Genomic DNA, 26,925 nt, shown 5'->3' with positions numbered 1-26,925 from the left:
TATCCAGGGGGGGGGACCGGATTTAGAAACATTACATCTATTATGTATATGGGTATATGCATACATGTATGTACATGCATACATTCAAGTGTAAATATATACATGTAAACATACATACATGCATGCATGCATTTAAACTCTTATTTTCGAATCTGGTCCTGATAACAGAAAATTATGTATAGACAACCTGAAGCTACAGTAAATAGTAACAAATCTATTTAAAACTAAAAAGCAAGCAAGAATTCTTACTTAATTTTCTTTCTGGCAGAACAACTAAACAAACTAAACTAACAAAAAAAGAAATGAACTCATGAAGGACTTAAGGAAAACTTATTCAGTAATTGCAACTGCATGAAAATTCAGTATTAAACAATGAACACAAATATGGAAGAAACCTACCCGTGTTGTATCACATAAAATTTTTAATAGCACAAAGTCTTTGAGTTAAAGATGATAAATTAAGGTAAATTCATAAAACTAAATTCAAAAGTGATAAAATACGTTACTTTAAGGGGAAATTCTAAAAACAAAAAATTTAAAAAAATTTTATTTTGTAGATAAATAAAAGTTACATGCTTTATTTTAAGATTTTTTAAGAGCAGTTAGTGTATGCGATTTTTAGGACAGATTTCTGAAAAATTAATCATGTTAATATTGCCTTCCTTTTTCCATTATGCTATTTCTTGCTACTATTTTTCTGCTTAATTACAGAATGCTTTAAGATAATTAAAACATCTGAGTAAAAAACAATGTAATTATAAAAAAAAAGTAGGAAACACATGAACAGGAGTGACATAAACAGTGAGAAATATGCAAGAATCCAAACACAAAGTTTTCAGTTTATTGATCTGGTATTAACAAGACGAAATACTGAAATTTAACCATTCGACACGTTCACAAAGGCTAAACATCACAAGAAAATCACATATCCTAGACTCACGCTATTCATACAATTTTACATAGGTGAATATTAAACAATTATCATGAATAATCATGAATATTAAACACTGAAAATAAAAAATTTTCACTTACTTTCTTCAAATAATACTGTAATATCAGATTTGGTATGGCAACACCATGCATTCATTCGAAAAACTGGTGTCATGCTGACCCACAAATTCTTTGCACAAACGTCCTCACACATTGCCAGAAGTAGAACAGATGTTTTCCTGCTTTGTTATTGGTCAGTGAAAGAGATTTACTTTGCTCTTTTTTTTTTTTTTTTTTCATAATTAACACGTTGAGCCCGGCGGCGTTCCCTGGGGACCAGCAATGAACTTTCCGTGTAGCTGGTGTCGTTCCCTGGCACTGGAATTTTCATTTGGCTGGCATCGGTCCCTGGAATTTTCAGTTGGCTGAATGGAAAAGACAGCAAATTCGGCGCCGGGCTCAACGTGTTAAGCATATTAAGAAATCTTTTAAATTAACATACGAAATAAATGCATTTTCATATTGTATCAATTTCTATTCAGAGCAACTCTGTAATAAAGTAATAAATTAATTTTTCTATGAAAAATAGAAATGTCTCTATATGCACATGCTCAGCATATAATCGTAAGAGCATATAAATCGAGCATATAATTGTAAGAGCATATAAATCGAGCATATAATTGTATTTTGATAAGTTGCTATAAAATTAACCACTTAAATTTTGCATTCATTTAACAGGAACATTATATTTATTCTAAAGATATCCAGATTAAGAATGTCCTTAACTGTTTCAGGAAAATATAAAATATACTTATTTATTTACATAATTTATTTTTTCTCATATAAAAAATTATTGAAATCACCATATAATTTTTTCCATATATTAAACATCAATGAAAAATGTTAGGGTCATGTGATTTTTATAAAAATGATTAAAGCAATTGAATTTATGTAAAATATCAGGATTAAGCTTCCACTTTCATAGAATTATTGTTATTATTATTAATATTAAAATGTAAAAATATTAATACATGACATTAAAACTCTATTAAAAAACCTTCTCTTTTTTTGAACATTCTACCTTTTTTTGTTCGAAGAAAAAAAAGCAACTGTGAAATGAAATTCTCTTTTTTAAAAAATCAACATATACTCTGAATCATAGATTTTTTGGGAAAGGTTTTTAGAATTCATTTAATTTTTGTAAAAGTAATGAATGAAAAAAATACTATGAAAGCATTCACTTTTATCAGTACATTTCATTTTGTATAATTTCCGTAAAATAACGTGTGCAAAATATAATAAAGTGTCGATAATATCTACAGTTTTTTTATTTGTATAACTTTTGTAAAAATGACGTGCAAAAAGGAAAAACCATACCCTTATTTCACCATAATTATACGTATATTTTTGGAGGCACGTCGCTTGGGTTTGAATGTAAATTGTTTCGGTTGCTTCATTTCTTGTGCTATTTCTCTTCAATTCTATATACAGACATAATTTATTGTTCAGTTTTAAGTTTCACTGTCCAAATCCTGTAGTCGCTAAGTCGAGAATTCCAACTAACTTGTCAATTGAAATTTTTTCGTTTGCAATAAATTCTCTGTCAGGCTATTCACTATCAATAATGGTATTTCCTGGATCTAGAACCATACTAGAGATTTTGCCATCCGTTAATTAAACGATGGAGCATTGTCATCCAATGAAAAATTTCTGTTACATATCTTCATTTATTACCACTTCTCCCTATTTCTTTACAAAATCCATTAATTAGAAAATTTCACCTGTGGTTTGCGATATCTGAAATCCTTCAAAAATTCATGCCCGCCTTCATCATTCTCATCATGAAATATGGTAGCTGGCCATAAATTACACCAAGCATTTTTTAAAATATCAGAAGGCAATAACATGGAAGGAAGAATAACATGGGTACATTGTCTTTCATTAAAACTTTAAGTGAAATATTAGACGAACGCTTATCTACAATCAGGACAATTTTTGCATCATCAGGAAAACCAACCGAATTCAAATTTTGATAAGCCTCTGGTATGAAATGATTTTTAAAAGAATCGTACATTAACGCTTGTGTCATCCGTGTTTTTTTATTTGGATGATATATAACGGGAAAATCTTTACTTCTTTAAATGCTCAAGGCCATTATTTTTTTTTTTTGTTTGTTTTTTTGTTTTTTGATTACAAAAAGTTTACACCTTGTGCATTCCTGCAGCATTTGTGCAGGCTAAAATTGGTAGTATAGCTTTGGAATCTTTGGCACCAGTTGGAGCCTTTTCTGTAGAGGCTATTAAAGTATTTCACAGTACATATTGCCAGAAAAGACCAGTTTCATCAGTACTGTAAATTTGCTCTCGAAATAACTTTCCACTGTTACTGAATTTAATAAATTCATCTGCTAGCTAAAATTCAATAAATTCATAAGCTGAAGCTTTTCTTAGCAGAAATTTTTAATTGCTTATACCGTAGCGATTTTTTAATTTGGTTAAACAACCAGTTGAATATGCGCACTCAGTTTTTAAGTTCATTTCTTCATTTAATATTTTGACTTGAGCCATAAGCATTGGACCCGTCAATAGCATGCCCTCGCTGCAACGGTGTGACTGATTCAACCATCACTTTGTCATGATCGTCACTTTTAGCATAGAGAATATTTTTTCTGTTATGCATTATGAATGGGGTGTCAGAATCCACAAAAAATTCAAAAAGTTCCTTTTCCTGTTTACTTATGTCATATACAGTTGACTTTTCCAATGCCACACTCCTTGCATAGCTATGACACGGATATGCCTTTATCCATTTTTTGCAGGAATTCCACGTTTTGCTTAATGGACATCGAAACATGCTTTCACTTTGTAGATCCCGTTGCAGCTCCAGAATTAGAAACTCTTTTCGACATAATCGAAAGTTCAAATTTTAGTTTTCATAAAATTGTTGTAATTATAAAAGCCAGCAAAAACTAATAAGCTAGATCAAATCAGAAAGTTACGGAACAGCACAATCTGCTATATTAACTGAAATTGTTTGGTATCAGTGAAGTATAATTTTAGTCTAGCTTAAGAGCATCCACTATACATTACTGGTTATGTAACATGAGACTGGAAAGAAAAGACAAAATGTTCTGTTAAATTTTGTCTTGCTTCTATCGAGCACTGAGAAAATTAAGCCTGAATTGTATTCATTTAGTTATTTATTATACTTACTTCTAATTCTTGCACATGCTTAAGGTTCATCTGAGTCCTAAATAAATTCCCACATAAGCTTACTGAGGGCCAGTGCTAGAAATTTTGTCACCCGATGGGTTCTAAATTCTGCTACCAAGTGCCTTCCTAAACCCTAAATTTTTGTCATCCCTTAATTTTGGGTCCCAGTGCTTTCTCTAAATTCTAAAAATTTTATCGTCCCTTAATTTTGTTTCTCAGTGCTTCTGTAAATGCCAGAAATTTTGTCTTCCCTAAATTTTGCCACCCATGTGGCCATACGAACAGTGACAGTGGTTCTGGGTTTATATGATTAAAAAATCAGTAATTCTTAAATCAAATAGCACTAAATGTTAATATTTTGGCTTATGAGGATCATTAATAAAACCTATTTTTAGCATATGGAAAGAAACTTTTGTTAAATTTTTCCTCGTCAATATTTAGCTGTTAAATCATTGCCAAGTGTAATGTCAGCATTAAAAGTTTCCATACTCTTTGTTATTCAGTTACTAATACAACAAAAAACTGTTTAGGTATATCGCTGCATGAGTCATTACTCAAATTGACGTGTTGAAAAACATAGAATAATGAAAGCAAAATGTAATAAATATTCACATGCATAAAGCATAAAAAAAATATTTTTTGTTGGTGGCTTTAAGATCCAGATTTTAGATCACTCTGGATATTGGACATCTGGATCTCGGACTTTGTACTGTATCAGATAATCTACCCAACCCTAGCAGGAATCCCTGGGTACATCCCTCACCTAATTTAAGAAAATATATTATCTGGTACCTCACTAATGATTGTGTGCGCATAACACCAGCATGTAATGCCACAAACATGGCCCTTGAAATTCAAAACCATGCACATTACCACTGAGTAGTAATGGTAATGTGCATAATTTTACAATTTGTGGGTCATGTTTGTGATTTCTGCTTGTTGGGATTAGTCTGGAGTTTTATTTATTTTTTTTTTAATAATAAATTGTAATGCCACTGTGGAGTGTGCCTCCTAAAGAAGAAGAAATTGTAGCATTTTTAAAGAAAAATGGTGTTTAGTGCAGTAGAAGAGAGTGTACGAATATGCATTCTATAAAACTTATTTGTGCCAGTCTCTGACATTTTTTTTAAGTTAAAACAAATTGCTGTGCAGATGGGTAGAAGAATGCGAAAAAGAAAGTTAACTGTTTTATTATGGATGTTTGCTGCATTTTTAATTTAGTTAATTTGCTCTTATTTTGTGTAATTTTGAGTGCATTGTTATGGATGTTTGTTTTATAAATTTTCCAATATTTCATTATGGGTGTTTCTTGCAATTTTAATTTTGGCAATTCATTGCTGTTCTATGTTATTTTCACTGCTCTGCCATTTTTAAAAATGGCTACCATTTTTCATCTGTTAGACTAGTAAAAAATTAATTGCCAACAACTGATAACTGCGAGAGGGTTGGAAAGAGTACTAAAAACTTACTCACACATACATAACAGCAACTAAATAAATAGTATTGTTGTGTGCATATGGATTTGTAATAGACTGACTAGACACAGGTTCGATGATAGGTTAATAAAATTTATTTTGATCAAAAGAAACACTTCCAAATTCCGGAATTTTCCACAGAAATCCTCATACAGGGTTCACAGTATCACAGAGTACAATCAGTAGTTACGCTTCAAACTACTAAGAATGTTAAATATAATGCAATGGCAAAGTGCATTTAAAGAGAAAGCTAATAAAGAAACCTCAGTTCACACTGAACTAAAAATTCACAACAACAATAACTAAAGAACTTAGAGCAGATGTTCTCTCTCCGGCCTTAGGTAGTTTTCAAATGGCAACTGATTACTTTCTGCTTCTCAAATTACTGGACGGCAATATGAAGGCCGAATTATGGTTACAGCTAATATAATGATAAATTACATTTATTCAAGTACAATACCTATCCCGATGATACAGGGACCAAACCAAAATGTCCCCCAATGGTCGGCAATTTTGGCAACTTTTGGTGATATTTCGCAACATACTAAGTCGCCAAGACCATTGTTAGATTGTGATGTCTCGCTAACTTATCCAGATACCCATTTCCTCAATGTTAAATGGACTTACCCCTACATTCTTACTTTTCCGGCATGGCTTCTCTCTTAAGAGTTTTCGTGTAACATTAAGCAGCAATATACAATACTTTCACATATAACTGCACTAAAATCATCTATCTATGTTAAATTTGTAACATTGGTCCCTTCACAAGGACTGCACATCTTGGGCAGTGCAATTCCCGGGGAGGAAGCTATACTTATAACTAGAGGCAAATCAACACGAATACTAAAACAATAATTCCAGCAAATAACCTAAAACAAATCAAATACTAAATCTATAAAGGAGTGCAAAAGTTTACAAATTTAGAAACAAAAAGGACTATGTTCTTATACTATTTACATCATATGCACTATGTACTATTCGCCATAGTAAAGAGTTAGCCTGTCATAATGAATCATAATGTCATTTCTCCCCAAAGCACAGCTCCAATGTGTCGTATAGAGCTTCAAAATCTAGCCTTTGATTTTCAGGAAGAGTCTGAAGGATATCGACTGCATCTGCTCTCAGATAAGCGGCGAGATGACAGGCCTTAGCTTGGGTATCCCATCCATTCACGTCCACCACTACAGATAATTGTGCCTTATACACTTGCCAGGAGGTCTTCCTATCATATGGGGATAGATTCAGAGAGCGGCAAAAGGCACGGGTAGAAATTTAAAACGATCAGAATCACTTCCTGCTGTCTCTATGCACTTTTAGTTGTCAACTTCACTGGCAGCAGCAGAAACTCTCACTTCAATTTGTTCTTCAGTTTCTGCAAATTTATTTTCGACCGTGTTTATTCTGCCTTTCATAGCCTTGAATTTGTTTTGTATTATGCAGGCAATTTCTCTTTTTATTTCTTCTTGACCTGCTTCAATCTTTTCTTGAACATATTCCAAAACAGTTTCCATCTCTTTAACAGTTTTTATCTCTTCTTTAACTGATTCTTATCCTGCTTTCGTCTTTTCTTTGACTATATAAAAGGCTGCCACTAACTGTCTTAATTGTTCTTCGACTGCTATTGTCACTAGCATTCAATCCCACTTCTGACACCAAAAAGTGTTGCGTGTGTACGGTTCGTAACAGACTCAATGCACACAGATCCGATGATAGGTTAATAAAATTTATTTTTATCAAAAGAAACACTTCAAAGTTCTAGAATTTTCCACATAAATGCTTGTACAGGTGTTCACACTATCACAGAGTACAATCAGTACTTACACTTAAAACTACTAAGAACATTAAACACGATGCAATGCAAAGCAAATCTAAAGGGAAAGCTAATGGAGATATCTCAGTTCACACTGAACTAACAACTCACAACAACAACTAAACAACTTGAGCAGATCTTCAACTCGGAGAGCACTCTCCAGCCTTTCATAGTTTTCAACTAGTAACATTTACTTAATTAGAATATTACGGTGATACAGGGACCGAACTCAATGTACACCGTATGGCGAATTTTAGCGATTTCTCCCCAAAATTTGGATGCAGTCGCAAAAAATATTGCCAGCTTGACGCTATGTCACCAACATATCGAGATACCCATCTACTCAATGTTAAATCAACTTGCCCCTGTATCCTTTTCTTTCCGACTTTCTGGCTTAGTGTCTCTAAGAATTTTCACGTTATATTCCACAGCAAAATACAATTTCATGGCAACCGGAAAAATGCCCACAGGAAAAAAGCTCACAGGAATAATGCTCACAGGAGAAAATCCCACACAGAGAAAAGCTCACATGGAAAAAAGCTCACATAAGATATATGCTCACATGGAAATAAGCCCACTGATAAATAAAATACGTAGAAATATCCTTACATTAATCAATCAATAATTAATCAATTTAAACATCATACTTAATTTTTCAAAGAAAAATTATTTAAATTACGAAAATATCTATGGTATATATATATCAAAAACTGTATAACTTATATGCAGATTCAGTTGCTATATAAGTTTAACAAATGGACTGTTTTGAAATAGAAAAAGGAGAGGAGGAAGGAAGAAAAATGAAACAGAACATACAATGAAAAATTATTACAATTTTAATTGTTAAAAAAATAAAATAATAGTAAATATAAGTTACACATTTTATAACAGAAACATTTAGAAGAATAGCAAATATAAATAATTATTTTATTTAAATTATGTAAAATAACTTATTATGAACTTATGAATCATAATTATATATTTCAAAAAGTTATATATACATAAAATTACTGAATATTAGCTAATATGTGTAAATATCGAATTTTATCATCGATTTCATCATAGTTTCTTACATGATTCGCGATTACTAAATGTAAGCTTTCATATTTTCATTTTTTTAACTTCAGTACACCCTGTATTTACAATAGCTAATAATAAACGTTGACAGGCTAAATCTTTTTTCAGTCCGTCAAATAAAAAGCACATACTGGGATGGCTACAATTAAATAATGAATTTAGTACCTTATGAAAGCTTTCGTAACAATTTATGGTTTTAGGAGATTTTTCTGGGCTGCTTCATTATGATTCCACAGTTCGATTGGAAACTGTGGTCTTCTAGAACTTTTTTTGGTTTCAAACTTAAATAACTACATTCAAACATAAATTCCTTTATCAAATGTGTGAAAAAATAGAGTAAAAAAAAAATTGAAATATGTAAGTTTATTGGCTCCATTAGTTGAGATATTGGCAGTTACAAGAATAAAAATTGACAGTTACAAGAATAAAAACTATTGGCAGTTACAAGAATAAAAATGTACAGGGGCAGTGGTATAAAATATTATAGTACATGCAAAATTTTACTAAAGTTTTTCATTCTTTTATATACCACTTCTTAATGTGAGCATTTGTCCAATAATTTTTTTTTTTTTAAATTAAGTAGGTGTACAATGTTCAGATCGATTAATTATTGATTGATTAATGTAAGGATATTTCAACGTATTTTATTTATCAGTGGGCTTATTTCCATGTAAGAATATATTTATGCGAGCTTTTTTCTATGTGAACATATTTCTAAATGAGCATTTTTCCATGTGAGCTTTTTTCTAAGTGGAATATTTCTGTGTGGACTTTTTCCCTGTGAGCATTAATCCTGTGGGCTGTTTTCCTAGAACCCAATTTCACATATAACTGCACTAAAATCATCTATCTATGTACAAAATTTGTAACAGTAATAAAGTTGTCTGCAAAGCATTTTTATAAATCGCTTTTACCAACACCACCACCCAGTCCAGTCAAGGAAATCTTTAAACAGTAAGCAGAAAATCAATATTTTTTTACAAAAAATAAAATTTGAACTAAAATATGAACACAGTTACAGATAATATAATAATAACTCAGATCAATTATAATAAAAAAATTTATTATGATTTAAGTTATTAAGAAGTATGGCTATTTCTTTTAAGCAATACAGTTACAGTTATGAAACATTTTAATATGAAGGGTGAATGAATTAAAGATTTTACAGAATGCCAAACTGCAACACTTCTGAAAACTAGTAATTTATCAAGCTGCATGGATGTTAAATTTCCATGTAGCACAGAATAACATACAAAACAAAATGAAAACAAAACTGAAAAACCAGATATTTAAATTATGCTGAAGACATAAAAAACATAAAAAAAAACTGTGACACAAAATAAAGTTGAACTTTTGATTTACAACCAAAAATTAATTTTATAAAAATGACTTTTAAAAAATGGTGTAACATCAATAATCACAAATATTTATTAGAAGAATGACATAATGCTTTCTAAAATGATATGAAGATAACAAATCACATTTACAGATAAAACTTTAGAAATGTATATTCCAGAGATTTTACAGTATTAATTTATTTTTGAAATATGTAAGTTTATTGGCTCCATTAGTTGAGATACAGTTCCACATCACAGTGGATAAGTTGGGATGTTCTATGTTTTGGATATTAAAGCAGGGTTTAGATTTCTCATTTTTCACAATACAAATATCACTCTTATTTGTCAAAAAGGGACTGCTATTTTTGTCATTCCAAACACTTTATGCACAGATTCAAATTGTATGCTTCATGATCATTGCAACCCCTAAAGAAGTCACGGGACGTGCAGCAGGAGGTTGCCAACAATTTTAGTAGTTTTCATATTTCTTTAACTTATAATAATTTTACAATTACCAAATAATTTTACACAATGTATCTGAAAACAGATACAGACAATACAGACAAATAAAAAAATGAAAACGTTCCGAAGCACTGATGCATTCTTTTTATAATATAAACGTTCATTTTCCTTGCTTTGCACGTGAAGCTGTCACTTTGTCTGTTACTTATTTAAAATTTTCACATTGTTCTATGTCTTAAAATTAGAAATTAAAGTTAATGACCTAAAAATGCAATAGCTTATTACAGTACAAGTGAAAAAATTGACAGTTTCACTCATGCGTGTGTCAGATTTGCGCAATACTTGCGGGGTCCCACAAAATTGTTGTAAATATTATGGGTCCTGGGGGTTGTGAAAAAATATCAGTGATAAAAAGCGGTTGCGACTGAAAAAAGTTTAAGAAACCCAGACCTAGGCAATTCTGACTTCACAGTGACAGGATGCTGAGATAAGTAGACATCAGTTGCATAAATGGTAGCCAGCCTCAGGATGCCATTGGCAGACCAATAGCCTAGAGCAGTGGTGCGCAAACGTTTTTTGACTACGACCCCTTTTGTAGAGAGAAAATTTTTGGCGACCCCCTAGAGATAAATGTTCACAAATACGACGTATATTTTGAGCATTTCTTTTGTTTCATCAAATAAAAACATCATCATATCTGACTCATATTAATTTTATTTATAATTTTAAGAAAATACTTTTTGTATAACACAAAAATCAGTAAATTGCCCTTTAATGAGATGTATGCGGCTGCAAGTTTCTAATTATCTCATCGATGTTTGGATGTATGTTGCTAATTGCAGTTCGCATATCATTTTCAAGGTTTCAACGCAAGCGGTATTTCGTTTTTATTGAAACTAGTTTGCTAAATCCAGTTTCACATAAATACGTTGAGGCAAATTGTATTAACACTCTGAGGGCATTCTTGCATAAAACGGGATATTGTTTTTCCACGGATAGCCAAAATTTTTGGCAAGGCTGGGTCTAAAATTGATTTCGAAGAGTATAATCACTAATTAGATCTATCAATTGCTCTTTCTCACTAATTTGAAGTGTTGCACTGCATATGTCAAAGAAAAATGGATCACGAATCCAACCAAGATCGTTTTCAGGAAAATCCTCGAATCTTCTCGAAAAATTTTCCTTTAACTTTTCAATGTGATTGGAAATGATGTTTTTAAACGTAAATATATCTATATTATTTTCCTTGATAAAATTGTTAAAGCAAGGGAACACGTCGGTGTTGTTTTTATTCAGTTCAGTTTGCCAGAGACTACTAAGCTTATTCTTAAAAGCTTGAATTTTACTGGCTGAAAATATGATTTTTACCCTGCAAGCTCAAATTTAAATCGTGAAGTTTTTCGAAAATATCAACTAAATAGCTCAGCTTCCCTAGCCAAACTTCATTCATATAATAACTTGCCAATCTATGTTTCGCTTCGATTAAAAAACGTGTACACTTCATTTCTCAAATCAAATATCCGTCGTAGTATTTTCTCACGTGAAAGCCATCTGAATTCGGTGTATAACAGTAATCTCTCGTACGTTGAGCCCATCTCATTGCAAAGTATTGAAAAGAGGCGGCTGTTGCATTTAATGTAGTTAATTGAACTAATAGCGTCTTGTAATATGTTGTGCAACTCTTCATCCATATCTTTTGCAACAAGAGCTTGCTGATGAATCATACAGTGATTAAATACCATATGAGGCGCCACCTTCTGAATTAAGCCTCTGAGCCCTTTATTCGAACCTGTTAATGCTGCAGCACCATCAGTACAAACCGCAACACAGTTTGCCCAGGTAAGGGACTTTGTTTCAAAATATTCATTTATTACTTCGAATATTTTTTCTCCAGTTGTTTTTCCTTCCAAACTTTTGCAACATAAAAACGTTCCTGTTATATCTTCATTAAAAATAAACCTAATAATTAGTTGTGACATTTTAGTAATATCGGTAGTCCCGTCCAGTTGTAAAGCAAATACAGATGAATTTTGTATGCGTTTTATGACTTCTGACTCAATATTTTGTGACATTTCGGAAATCCGCCGAGACACGGTATCGCTTGATAATGGTATTGTTTTTAGTTCATTTCCATATTTATCACCATGCATAATTGATGTCATCTTAGTTGCTGCAGGAAGGATAAGGGATTCTCCTATTGTATGGGGTTTCGGGCGTTCTTCATCATCAACAACACAAAATGTAAAACCATACTTAATAAATTCCTCACTGTATTTTCTTATTTTTTTAGATCGGGCATTTAATTCAGTATTTTGCGACTCCTCATCAGTATTTGTTCGTTTGTTAGCTGAAGATGTACCTGGTGTACGTGTTACCCATTTATCCATTATGAAGATAGGGGTTAAATTATTTAAACTAAAACAAATAATATATAAAATTTTATCTTTTTTATTCGAGAAATTCAATAGAATTAACAGAGATTTTATCTAATGTCAGTACATACCTGATAACAAAGAGTAGCAAAGCCCGATAAAAATATAAAAAATCATAATTACACAACGTCACATGATAAAACTCGAGAATAAACTAAAAAAATTTAAGGCCAACTGCTACACGCTACAACTTCATGCGAACACTCCACGTCTTCACTCTGACGACTATCAGATACACCGCGTACCTCGCCATCTGATTGGCTGATCCCGGAAGCGAAATTTTCCCTTTCCCTGCGGTTAACGTCTAGTCAAATAGGCACTTTTCAATAAAACTGGCGAATTACCGTGAAGAGGGAGCTATCTACCGGAGTGAAAAACTTGCATCTTCACACTTTACATACGTTACGCATTATGGTCAAAGAACGAGCGGACAGCATGAAATTGCAATTAAACAGTGAGTGACGGCACTTCACTCTTTATATGTACACTGTATGTATGCAGCATGCAGGCATAATGCACTTCATAAAAATTTGGCGACCCCCAAAAAACTTCTGGCGACCCCCACAGGGGTCGCGACCCCTAGTTTGCGCACCACTGGCCTAGAGGATTGTGACATCACCTAGCATAAACATACCATGCCACCTGCATCATTATCTGCTATCTAAAGACAGACGATACTTTTAATACAGGCCCCTGTGCCTATTATGCAATCTGCCAATGACGCAGTCTCCTCCGTTTCGAGTGGTATTATGCTCAATAGGAATTAACTGCAATTAAATGGAACCAGATCATCTTCAGAATAGAACTGAGATTCACACAGGGCAGTGATGAGAACCAAATACATGTATGAAGGCAACCCAATAAGAGCCTGAATCTTGATTTCCCTTTACAATGGCACACTGTTCCCACAGCTGGTATCCTGATATGAAGTGCCATTTAATAAGACAACTGATAACCTCTAATATTGATCCAAGGCACCATGATAACCCAGTGGAACATTCGTCACACTTTTCAGCAATATGTGTTGCTGAAAGCCTTGCCACTTATTGCAAGGCTCCAAAGATGCATTTTTCAACATGGCAATACTTGGTCACACACAGCATGTTGCAGAAATGTCTAAGCCACATTACTACCCTTCTTTAACCTGCCTGATACCCAGATCTGTCACTTGTCCCACATGTTTGGTATCACTTCGGATGGCAAGTTGTACAGCCTAGGAATTTGGTTGAATTAGAGGTACGCTTATAAGTGTGAAATATGTTGCAGGATACCATACCAAACCTGTACGCTTCAATGCCTGGCCATATTGCATCATGTTCTCAAGCTAGAAGTTGCCCAATAGAATACTAGAGCCTCCATTCATCTGTAGTTTTTCTGGTAATAGATGTTCCATTTGATTTAGTAATCAATTACTTATAACAATACTGCATGTATTTTACAGAAATTCAACTTCTGGGTCATTTTTCTCTCCCGTCAATAAAATTCACAGTTGCATATTTAAGAACCCCATTCTGAATATAAACTTCTATGGTATATACAGGATTCCTCAACAATGTTGTTTAATTTACACTGGTCAAACTAAAACAGCCTAAAAATTTTATGCTACAGAATATGAGGCATATGTTAGGAAAAAAGAAACACATGAATCCTCTGTTGCCCAATACTATTGGTCAAAAATCACATATTCCATTTTTCTACAACCAAAATTATTCAAAAAAACATCTTCCATTGGCAAATATATTAATTAGAGTAATTTTACATTCATAAAAATCTTCCAGTTCTGGTCAACGACCCTAATTCCACTCCATCTTTACTCTCAGGTTTTAAGGAAATTATTTTATAGTTGTTTTCATTTTTCATCAATAGATGGTGCCAGTAGCTTAACCTTCCTACCTTTCATTCCTATCACTTTATCTTCTTGCTCGCTTCTCTTTTGTCAATTGCACTTCTGCAGCTGAAGAAAGAGATTCCATATTTAAACTTTCAAAACAAGTCCTGCACATTAATGAATATTATGTTGATGCTTGTTGCTTTACCACCCTAGTAACTGCACTTACATACATAAAATTTTATTATATTCTGACAAATCTTTCCTGGTGTGCAAATTTTTATGGCAATGAGTGTACAAAATAATCAATTAAATAATTCTAACATAGCAACAAACTAGTGCTCATTAATAATAACTAAAACCCATCACACATAATTATTCTCATGGCAAAAATATATTACCTGCAATCCTGCTTTTATAGCCAAACATTCTGTTGGCATAAAAATTATATCTTCAGCATTTGGACTGCATTCATTTTCATAGTATTTTAAATGACCATCTCTATACAATTCCACCCAATTCTTCTTCCATTTTTTCAATATAGTTGCTAGAAATATAAAATTTGAGTTAGGTTATTCAGAACTAATCGAAATTACACACATAAAGCGAAAAATATAAAGCAGTTTTTATAAAAAGTCTTGATTGAAAAAGTTGTAACAGAAAAAAAATGCATACCTGAAATATACAACTTAGGTAAAAATTTTCTTTCCTTTTTCAATATTTCTTAATTTTCAATGTTTACTTAATTTATTTTAATGTTTACTTAAGAATGAAATTTCAAGTCAAGAAGCAATCCTTGATATCATTAAATATTCAAGGGTTAACAAGTATTGGCATATCAGAGCCTAAAACTCATTAGATTCATTCATAATCCATTGCTAGCTTCATCACAGAAATATACTACAGTTACATCAGCAGTTCTCATATGGCTTCCAAATTTTTTGAGGTGGAATTCGTATTTAGATACTAGCTACGTAAATCTTTCATATTATTCTTTAACAACACTGAAGCTGAAGATCATCACTGTAGAACAAATACAGCATTTAAACCTTACTGAAGATTCATCTAATACGGTACAAAGTCTGAAATCTGGACGTCTATTATCCGGAATGATCTAAAATTCAGACCCCAAAGACACAAACCTTTTTTTTTTTTTTTTTTTTTTTTTTTTTTTTTGTATGCTTTACGCATGCGCATTTGATTTTTCCTTCCATAATAAAACATATGGAGATTTTCACTTAAAAATTCTGATTCTTAATTTCACTTAGGCACTAAATAAAATACATTGCTATTGAAAACAATCATGTAAGCATAAATTTGTGAGATTAATAATTTGGCTCCGCAGCTGAATGTCTGCTTGGCATTACTTCACAAACCGAAACATTCACCTATTTTATATCCCTGACGCCAACCTGGCAAGTCATTATTTATTATATTTTGCTTTCAACACTGCATGTTTATCAATACAAGACAGCTTCAGTAATAACTCAGTGATGTCTAAACTTTTTTTATATATTAGTAATTGAATAACAAGAGTTAGGCAACCTTTTCTACTAACATTACACTTGGCGATGATTATAGATTTTTTAAATACTCTAAGAAATATTGATGAGGAAAAATTCAACAAAAATTTCTTTGCATATGCTAAAAATAGATTTTGTTAATGAAACTCATACGCTACGAGATTACACTTAGTGCTATTTTAATTAAGAATAACTGATATATTATTTACCATAAACCCAGAAGCAGCGGCAGAATTTAGGGAAGACACAATTTTTGGAATTTGGGGAAGCACCGAGTGGCAAAATTAAGGGATGAGAAGGTTTTTTATAATTAGGGGGCAAAGTACTGGGATCCAAAGTATAGGCACGGTGAAAATTTAGAACTTAGGAAGGCGCTTTGTAGCAGAATTTAAAGACTGCACCAGGTGGTATCTAGCACCGGCCCTAGATAAAGCCTTAAGTATATGTGGGTGTTTATTTATTCAGGACTCAGATTAGTTTTAAGCATGTACAAGAAATAAACGTAGGTATAGTAAATAACTAATACAATTCAGGCTTAATTTTTCAGTACACAATAGGAGCAAGAGAAAATTTAGCAGAACTACTTGGCTTTCATCGATAATCTTGTGATAAACAACCAATAATGTATAACAGATGCTATTTTAAGCTAGGCTAAAATTATCTTTACTTATTCTAAGGCATTTCAGTTAATGCAGCAGACTGCACTGCTCCCTAACCTTCTAAATTGATCCAGCTTATTATTTTTTGCAGACTGTTACTTTTACAGCAATTTTACAAAAATTAAGCTTGAACTTTCGATTATGTCGAAAAGAGTTTCCAATTCCGGGGCTGCCTAAGGATCTACAAAGCAAAACAACGTTTTGATGTCCATTAAACAAAAAGTGGAATTGCTGCAAAAAATGGATAAAAACATATCCATCTCGAAATTATGCAAGGTGTATGACATTAGAAAGTCGACTGTATGTAACATAAGAAAAAGAAAAAGGAACTTTTTGAATTTTTTTATGGAAGCAGCTTAAACAACTTACATTGAAAGAAATGTTTAATAAAGCAAACAAATAAGTATTAAGCTTTTTTTGTAAATTTTGATGCCCTTTAGATCATAATTGCTCTTTATTTCATAAATTACAATTTCATATTTTTAATTGCACAATTTCTGCATGCCGTCTTACCAGTTTTAAATTGATGATCTATTATCCGGAAAAATCTCAAATCTGGAATCGCCGAAGTCCCGACGAGTCAGTTAATGCAGATTGGACTTTGTACGGATTTTGGACTTGTACTGCATTACATAAAGTGAATGATGTAGCATATCTACTGCAGTGCATAACTAGCGAAATGAGTACCTTCAATCTGAAAAATACTACTAACAGAAAGTCTATATGATAAAGCAATTAAAACATGGTTGCCGTTTGCTGCCAGGAAAAATACTAAGACATCTTGTGAAAAGGGATACGACAGTTCAGTTCTTAAAACTAAAATGCATTTCTGTATATCTAAAGTTACCTAAAATATTTTTAAAGAAGTTATTTTCAAAAAATTATTTTCAACAGATCACATAGATTATTTGCTTATGGCAAAACATATTAACAACTATTTTACAACTTGTGCTTACTGAGAAAGATGACTTTATACAGTATTTCCAAGGAAAATTAACCTGTAATTATACTGCACACAACAAACAACAAAACAAAGAAACCATGAAAGCCACACACAGCCAGCCTATTCCAAAGCTAGGAAGAGAATCCAAGGTGAACTAGTGCCAATTTGCAACTTAAAATCACTCATCCACGCATTTCTTGGATCTGCACTGATCTCAGTAAACACATTCTAAATAACATTGTTAGTTGTAGTACCTGTTTAGTTATTACAATCACAAAAAGCAAATACATAAATCACATTTAAACAAATGAAAATATTTCAATGATGGAAGGATGTCTTCATTTCTTTAAGGTAAGCAAGAAACAAATAATTACTACTATTCTGGTACTTGCATATTAACACATCATTTCAGAACAATTTGGCAATTTTTTTTTTTTTTTTTTTTTTTTTTTTTTTTTTTTTTTTCCAAATCAAAAAGTAACATTTACTTATTTACTTTTCGGGTGCAAGTTAGCAATTTTTATGTCTTTTAAAAAATGATTTCTAAACTACCAATATTTATCATAAGTTGGCAAACATTTAAAATAAAAATTTTAATTATTAAATAAAAATTTTCAAATAAAATTAATTGTTTGTGAAATCCTTTTGAAATACATCTGCACTGTTCTCCCCATCTACACAGCAATTTCTCTCTTTTAAAAAAAAATGAAATTCACAAACTCAGCATCGAGCACAACCCCCAGCATTGTGCACCAAATGCTTATCGCCCTTGTTCCTTTTAGACGTTTTGCAGCAAAATACTGCATTCCTGCAGAAATTTTATTGCAGTTTCTTTCATTGCTTGTAAATTCAACAAGCACATATTTTAAGATCGAGCTTAAGATAAAAATATAAAGATTTGTTTATAAAAACCATTGGAACGTGGAATACAACAACAACAAATATATATATATATTTGCAGTTTCTTAATAATAATATCACAGTTTCTTGACATAAAGAATGCTGAATGCTATGAGCATGGTTGTCTGAAAAACTGTTATGCCAGTATGCTGCAGACTTTGAAAATTTGGCAACTTTTTTCAAAGGCGGTTGCAATAATACACTCTTTTGCAAAAAAAATTGAAGCACCATGAAGGAAGTTGTTGTTTTTGATGAAATTGAATATGTGTATAGCTCATACACAGATAATAAAATAATTACAAAATCAAGGCCATAGTACCTGTTCCCAGCTCACAATCACCCATTGAGTGTTCAAATTAGTAGTTGGTCAAACCACCCCTGGCGGCAATGCATGCTTGAATTCATCAAGGGAAGGAGTGGTTGAGGTTCCTAATGTCATCCTATAACACATCCTGCCAGGCATTCATCAGTTGTCGCTCCAGATTTGCGAGATTTCGTGGTGCCCGAATCTTGCAGCCTACCATGTCCCAGACATTCTCCATTGGTGAAAGGTCTGGTGACATTGCTGGCCAAGGAAACGTATCAACCGCATGGAGACAGTCCAGCGAATATGCAAGCGGTATGTGCCCTGACATTATCTTGTTGGAAAATGGCCCCAGGATGATGTGCCATGAAGGGTAAGGCCGCAGGATGGTATCAACATATCATTGAGCTGTTAAAGATGTACGGAGGATGACTAAAGATGCCCTGCTGTCATAAGAAATAGTTCCCCACACCAGGGGCTATGGCTGTATGCCTTTGTAAAACAAAGGCAGATTGGGCCCGCTGGCCCCGTCCTCTGCAGACACGAACACGGTGATCATCTGCTTCAAGTGTGAAGCGGGATTCATTGCTGAACAGTATACGATGCCAATCTTATGGAAGCCATGATGATCGGCTCTGACACCACTCCAGACGACTTCGCCGATGTTGTTGGGGGTCAAAGACAAACGTCTTAAAGGCCTCTGTGAGCGTAATCCCGCCTCAGACAAGCGCCGTGAGATGGTGGACGGTACCACAGGAGGTATAGACGTGGCTCTAGTGTGTTGACTAGCCAACAATGATACCAATGGGGCGTTTCAGGCCTGACAAAAAAATCATCCTATCTTGCCTCGTATTTGTGATCCTTGGCCTTCCAGAGCCTTCATTTCGTCCGCAATTTCCTTGTAGCAACCATTGCTGCCAATATCTTTGCACAGCAGTGTCTGTACGCTGCAGGTGGCAGACTATTGCTCGGTATGACCACCCAGCTTCATGCAAACCTACAATGTGACCACGTTCGAAGTCGTTTAGTTGTAAGGTCTTCGATATCTTTGTAATGGCATCTCTAGTTGCTTCTTTATGAAGTTACAATGACAGCAACAAATACAGATAAATTTTCTGGCTCTGTTACTGGTTTTATACTTTGCGAATTGTGCACTAAAAATCTGCGCTATGATTGCAATTCCTGTTCATTTGCCTTGAAACTTTGATCATTTGCATGTTCAATAAAGATGTTTTTGCATACCAAATTTTGTCATGATCGCTGACATGAAATGAGTCCTTCTTGGTGCTTCGATTTTTTTTTTACAAAAGAGTGTATGTTAAGTGCCATTGCTTTCAGGTACTACATTTAATAAATGCTAGTAATGTCTTTTCTTTTTTAAAATTAAAACAGAAACTCACTCTGACGTGAAAGCCATCCACTTTTTGCTATAACTGAGTTGTCCATGAATGAGGCACCAGACTATTGCTGAGAAAAAAAAAAAGAAAACATTTCATTAAAAAATGTCAATAAATGTAACAGACATACAAAACAGTTAGGCTATAGTTACTTTTAACTATTAAGTTTTAACACCAGTGAAGTTGAAAAATCAAATATTATTTTAGAAACAATAACAAGGAAAAAATTTTTCAACTTAAACCATATTTATAGCAAATCACAATTTAAAAGAATAATACATTTAACAGTGTCAATATTATATTTTCCAACAGCAGTTTCAAAGGTTTAAACTCTATAACCCATCACGGATATGGAGTTTATTGAATAACTATGGTAAAAATCACCTAGAGATTATAGCTCCCAAATTGAATTTTGATCATCTAATTGTGGAACGACTTTTGCTCTAACCTCTTACTTAAAACATATCACTTATCACTTCTGAGGTGCACTTAAAGAAAAGACTACACAAAGCAGCCTAAAAGTTTTACAAATAGGATTATAACAAACTTTTAAATGTTGAACAGATTCATTAAGAATTGAAAGTATACTTTCCAAGTAATATTAGTCAGCACATTTGGTATTTTTTTTCCATATTATATCATTCATCATCATCTATGAACTTGTGAATAAAATTTATATAGTTACTACTAAAACATCTGTGTGTTTTATTGGATATATGGATGCTTGCATAACAACAGATACTAGTTATGCCACCACTGATATTTGTGGATAAAATATCTCACTCTCATAACTGTTTATAATGATATCAACACCATCAAAAACTAAATTTCTTTGTTCCAGGCAAACTGAGATTTTTGTTTGATCACTTTCAAAATCAATAGTTTTATGCAAAATATATGTTCCCTTCTTTTTACCTAATTTTATATACTTTAGGTTCTTTGCCAGTACAATAAAGTTTCAAAAAGTAAACAGTTTCAATTTTCTGACTTTGCAAATCCAACAGATACATAAATTAGAAATTGCAGGAAAAATTGCAATTTTTTATTAGAATCTGAAATTAGGTGTGTTTGAGTAAAAATTTCATTCTATGATGCAATTAAGAATTAAAATGAGCAAAATTTCAATCAAATATCTTGTAATTACTATTTGCATCATTGTCACATGTGTCAAACAAGATGCTCAAAAGTGTTAAAAAAATCAAGCACGGTGTTCATATTAAAAGTTTTATGCTAATTGTTTCTAAGTATCTTTCTAAAATGATAGTGTACTTTTATCATGCATCTTAATAATATGATTGAAACTGTAGTAATTAAGAAATATCAGATTTCATATGTGGCCCTCAACACACTTTTGTTTTGCAACACTGCCTCTGTTACACTTTTATGGAACAGCGAATCTCTGAATATTACAAAAAATGAATATCAATTGTATAGGATGCATCTTTATGAAAGAAACATTTAATGTAGATTCTGCAAAATTGGGAAATAATATTTGGCAATGTTATGAATATGTTTTTTCTACATATATCAATCAGAAGTCAAACAACAAAAATCAGCGTTATATTTACAAAACTGTGAAAATTACTGTGAAAATTTTGTAAATATAATGCTGATTTTTGTTGTTTGACTTCTGAATTAGTATTTATTCGGCGTGTTATTGTGTCTTAAATATATCAATCATTCAACTTACTTTCTGTGTTTTCTGCCATCATCTTTATTATTACCCATATTATTATCTTTACTATTACCACCCATATTTCTGTCACTGAACTTGATTTAGTATTTATCTCTTACTTTAATTCTCAGGTATGCATATATGGAATCAGTTTCCTTTAGTTAAAAAAAGACTATTAGAAAGTAAGATGCTTGCAATTATATATTGCCAAAGATACATAAGCATGCAAGAAAAAATTATTTTAAAGGACATAAATTATATCTTAATAGACATAGCCATAATCAATAAACCAATTTATAATTTGCTATTTGACAATTTTCAGCAACAATACATTTTCTTCTCTTCCTTTTCTTACTTATTTAAATTTTTTTTTTTTTTAAAAAGCCACAAAACAGAAAATAAATCCATGATTGCTTCAGAATTTAAATATAAAATATTCAAAGAAAGTGTGAAAAATGTGGAGAACAAAATGTCATTTTAATCACGAATATTTACAGGGTGTTATGTTGAATATTTATAAGAACAGTTCAAATAAACTATCACTAACAGCAACACATGAATTAGAATGACAATGAGGCAGCTGGCATATACTTTGAGAGACGGCTGGCATGTACTTCTACAGCAGTGGTGCTAATTTGGTACCAAGGTAGAGCTAGGGTTTCAAAAATTCATAGTTAAATAACTATAACAAATTCTGCAAAAATTTGCTTTTTGGTAAATAAAGAATTTCTTCAAATGTTTTTACATGCCAAAGCAGGTATTATATTCCCTTTTGTGATCTAGTTTTGGCTAGCCTATGTAAAATAATGTAACAAAACATTTTGCATCACACAGGCAATCGAGCTCTTCAAAACTTGTTGCACTATGCATAAATGATCTTGTCTGTAAATACTTCTATTTGATATTTCATAAGAAATCTCCATAACTAACTCATATTTTACTAATTCTAAAGTATGGAGATCATTGTATTGCAAACTAGCAACTAAATATCTACAGTTGATAGTGCAGAGAGTAAACTTGGAAAGATTTGGTTGTGTACTGCTATCCAACTTTTGCTGCATTTAATTTTACTATTCCACTATAAACTCTTGATGGAAATATGATACCTTGTGTTTCAAAGAAATTATTCTGTATTTAATGTGATTGGTACAGTCTATAAGCAAGCTACTATTATTTCTAAAATTACAATTTTTAAAAAAAAATTATTGAATATAATCATGTTTGGACCAGAATTATACTTAAATTAACACTGCTTTAATTAGATTATAACAAAGGACTGAAGAGCTATTTGCCTAAGAGGAGGAATGCCTTTGCGGAAAATTTTTTATAAGAAAAATTCCTCGCTTCCATGTTACACATGGGAAAAACCACAAAAACTCTCATGCAATCAATCCATTTGCTGGGATTTGAAATTGGGTTGAACTACCAACATTCCTCAGTTTTAAAAATTGGCTACTGTGAGCCACTTCCATCACAGGAAAATACTGTTAATACACATTAAATATGAGTCCCCACCAGTTCTTGGGAGGTTGTGACCACTAAATGCTGGCAGTTCAACCCAGGTTTGAACTCACTAGAATAGGCTACCTGCATGGTTGGCTAGATATCCATACTGTATATGGTCATTTGGTCTTTAATTGTAATAACTCATTTGCATTATTGGAAAGAAACATTATATCTATTTCAACGATTCATCCATCACCACCTGTTTTTCTATAGTCTCCTTTTTTCTACATAAGAAACATATACTTCTAAGTTTTTGTGCTTTTGTTCTCACCATGTACACAGTGATCTTTAACAGTAGTAACTGTAATAACTCATTTGCATCACTAGAAAGAAACATTATATCTATTTCAATGATCCATCCATTGCTACCTGTTTTTCTATAGTCTCCTTTTTCTACATAAGACCCATTATACTTCTAGGTTTTTGTGCTTTTGTTATCACTACGTACACAGTCATTTGTTTTCAATTAAGGAAACATCAGAGAATAGCATAAAGTCGGTATCGAAAATCAGAAAGAAGAAAGAGAGAGGCATGATGTCTTTATAGCAAGCCACATTACACTCTATGCGTGCAGAAAGCTAAATCTGAGATTTTGCTGAAAACAATGAAAACTGCCCTATGCTATCCACCACTAGACTAGAACTCCATACCATTTACAGAATTTTGAAATGACCTAAAGAGATGAAAATCTGAGAGGTCAATGTTTAGTGAATATGGAGGATAACACAAAAATATTTCAGCCATATTCAATAAATTTTTGTCCGACATTCATCGAAAAGTGGCTCTGAGCATTGTCATAATGGAAGACAACATCTTAAAGTTCACAGCACTTTGTTTCAAATTATGTTTTTAAAACTGCCATTTGAGAAGATTACATTTCCTAATTTATTGCCAATTCATAACATACAGTTCCTTTTAGTCCTACCATACACAAACCATTACGTTTTGTGGATGCAGCCCCATCTTGATATTACCACAAAATGTTCTTTTTGCTTATCCCATGATCATTTTTCTTGTAACACTACTGTATAGTATCCACCTCTCATCTCCAGCAATAAGCTGTTTCAAAAAAGGAGCTTCTTTATTTTTTTCAGCAAAGAATCACATCTCAAAAGTCAAGAAAGCATATTCTGCTCTGTTAAAGTATAGGATACCTATATATCACAGCAGCTTACATACTCTATCTTCCTTCATATACTGTTTTTCTTGGTATATTACTTAACCTAATTTCCTGAACTACATACACTTTGATTTTGAGTAACTGCTTCTTTTAGCAGATCCATGCTTGCAGAGGATGTTGGTTTACAGCGAGCATCATTTTGGAGGCTGAAATTTCCAAGCTTTTACTTCTCAAGCCACCTATGAATACCTCTGAACTGCACTTTTCCAATATATAGCATAAATTTTATGAGCAGTTTGGACTGCATTTTTTTTTCCCCTTTCCTCTTTTCTTTTTTCCTTTTCTGAAACAAAATATTAATCCAAAAAACTACAGAATTATCCAAAGTGACTGCAAAAGATCATATTTAAACCTCCTCTCCAGTCAAGGCTACTTCATATGAGCAGTTGCAAAATAATTAAAACAAAACACAGTTTGATTTGAAAAACTGCATAACTTTTGGAATAACCCAATAATAATAAATCACATCCCTTAGTTAACAAGAGAGACCCCAAAAGTTAAGACAAATATGACTGTTGACTGCTATTTGTTCATAGAACTCTTTTTTTTTTTTTTTTTTTTTTTTTTTTTTTTTTTTTTTTTTTTTTAACCTAATTTACAGTTAAATTTTCTAGGAACTGAAGGGCATTCTCATTAAAAGATAAAACTGAAACATTAAAAAGATTTGAGACAATAGCATTGGCAAAAACATAATTATATTTTTTTTTTTTTTTAAATTAGTACTTGTATATTAACACCAAAAACAACTATTTTTAACAAAAGATAATCCACGAAAGAGCAGTAGTTAAACAGAAAATGTGCATCAAAGAATTTGAGTGCCAAAGGTAGAAAACTTCACAAGGCTGAGGATATAAGTTTCTTACTCAGTGTAAGTCAATTACATCAGTGAACAGCCCTCTGCTGATTCAGAAAGCAAAAGAAATAGTGCATTAATTAAAAATCAAGAAAGTTTGATTTTTAATTATGTGGCGACATAAATTTAAATCGAGATGGAATCTTGTTTCATGTCAAAAGCAGAGAATTCAATATGTCCCAGATGATCTGTTAATCAATGGTTCAAGAATTTACACAAAATAAATCAGCTGAAAAATATGTTTTATGGTGAGCTACTTTCTGGTTAATGCCACAACAGTTGTAACTATGCTTCAAAGCATCAGATGTGGTAATTTGTTTATTTAACCTCGTGCGTAGCTATGCAATGATGTCACTGCAAATAAGTGGGAAACGAGTGTCGATACAATAGTTTTCTTTCTAAGATTCGTCACTTTTCTTGCTGAAGTGCTGATTTGAGAGGGGTGAAATCAAAATGGATAGTGCAATTCGACAGTTGCCAAATTACAAACATTCATTACTGAACTCTTTCAAGATAAAATATACTGAAAGACTCCCCCCCCCAAAAAAAAGGAAAATTTATTTTATTACCACTACAAGTACTGAAATGGAAATTCAACCAACAATTATGCAGTCAAAAGAAAGGTTTACTGAGTCGCCCAGACGGTATAGTGGTTAGGGAAGCCTGCTATAGTACTGAAGGGCCCAGGTTTGAATCCCGTAGAACACATGGATGTTTGTAAATGTATAGTGTTGGTACAGCATGGTGGCATTCTAAATATGCGGTGAGCTGAAAGTTCTCTCATATGGATTGGTGGAAGGGAAGAGGGGTGGGAGACCCTCGGGTGCTGGGGGTAGAAAATTACAAGTCCAACCTCTCTTCAGAGTAGGCTTTGGCAACCATTGTTCCATGTAATATAGACAAGACAACAACAACTGAGTGGATGCTGGTTCGAAGGTTGGCATGTTAGTTTCCTAACAGCTATCATTCTCATCTCTAGTAGACTGGGAGCCAACATTTATGCTAGGAATAAAGTGGCATGTTAACTAACTGAAAAGCATCATTTTGATGAAATCACTTTTGGAACAGATGTAATGCAATCACTGTTCGCAACGTTTTTGCTCAGAAGGAAAAAATACTGCCAAGATTTATACTACTGAAATCTGTCCAGCAAAAGTGCAGAAAAACAGAGAGAAATTAAGCACACTGCAGGGGGGGAGTGGCAGTTTTATATCTCCTGTTTTAATGGGCAGATTGACAAAATTCAAATTGCGTTTTTCATGTCTCGAAAGTGCGACTTAGGATATATATATTAGATTTATATACTGCTCTAATATAGGTATTTTGACAAAAATCAGACTTTTTCCGAAATGATATGGCAATTTTTTCCCACATTTCGATTTGATTACTCAAATTATGCCTAAATATTAAATTTTGTAAAAT

The 26,925-nt window shown here is 32.6% G+C and overlaps 1 protein-coding gene across 4 annotated transcripts in view; it reads right to left on the bottom strand.

The window, feature by feature from the left end:
* LOC118192333 (pleckstrin homology domain-containing family B member 2-like) overlaps positions 1 to 26,925 on the bottom strand; it is a 132,198-nt gene that overhangs the window by 85,416 nt on the left and 19,857 nt on the right. For all 4 annotated transcript variants that reach the window (XM_085809075.1, XM_085809073.1, XM_085809076.1 and 1 more), the window contains 2 exons: positions 20,293 to 20,359; positions 14,965 to 15,110 (listed from right to left, as the gene is read on the bottom strand). In XM_085809075.1, the coding sequence (XP_085665201.1) occupies positions 14,965 to 15,110; positions 20,293 to 20,338 (192 nt within the window). In that variant the 5' untranslated portion in view covers positions 20,339 to 20,359. The remainder of the gene's footprint in view (positions 1 to 14,964; positions 15,111 to 20,292; positions 20,360 to 26,925) is intronic.

Source organism: Stegodyphus dumicola, chromosome X2, assembly GCF_044657685.1.
Source record: "Stegodyphus dumicola isolate Sdum_Otavi_A_Nest chromosome X2, ASM4465768v1".
In the NCBI taxonomy this organism is placed as follows: Eukaryota; Metazoa; Arthropoda; class Arachnida; order Araneae; family Eresidae; genus Stegodyphus; species Stegodyphus dumicola.
The sequence above is the reverse complement of the archived record's forward strand: the minus strand, read 5'-3'. Positions and strand labels throughout refer to the sequence as shown.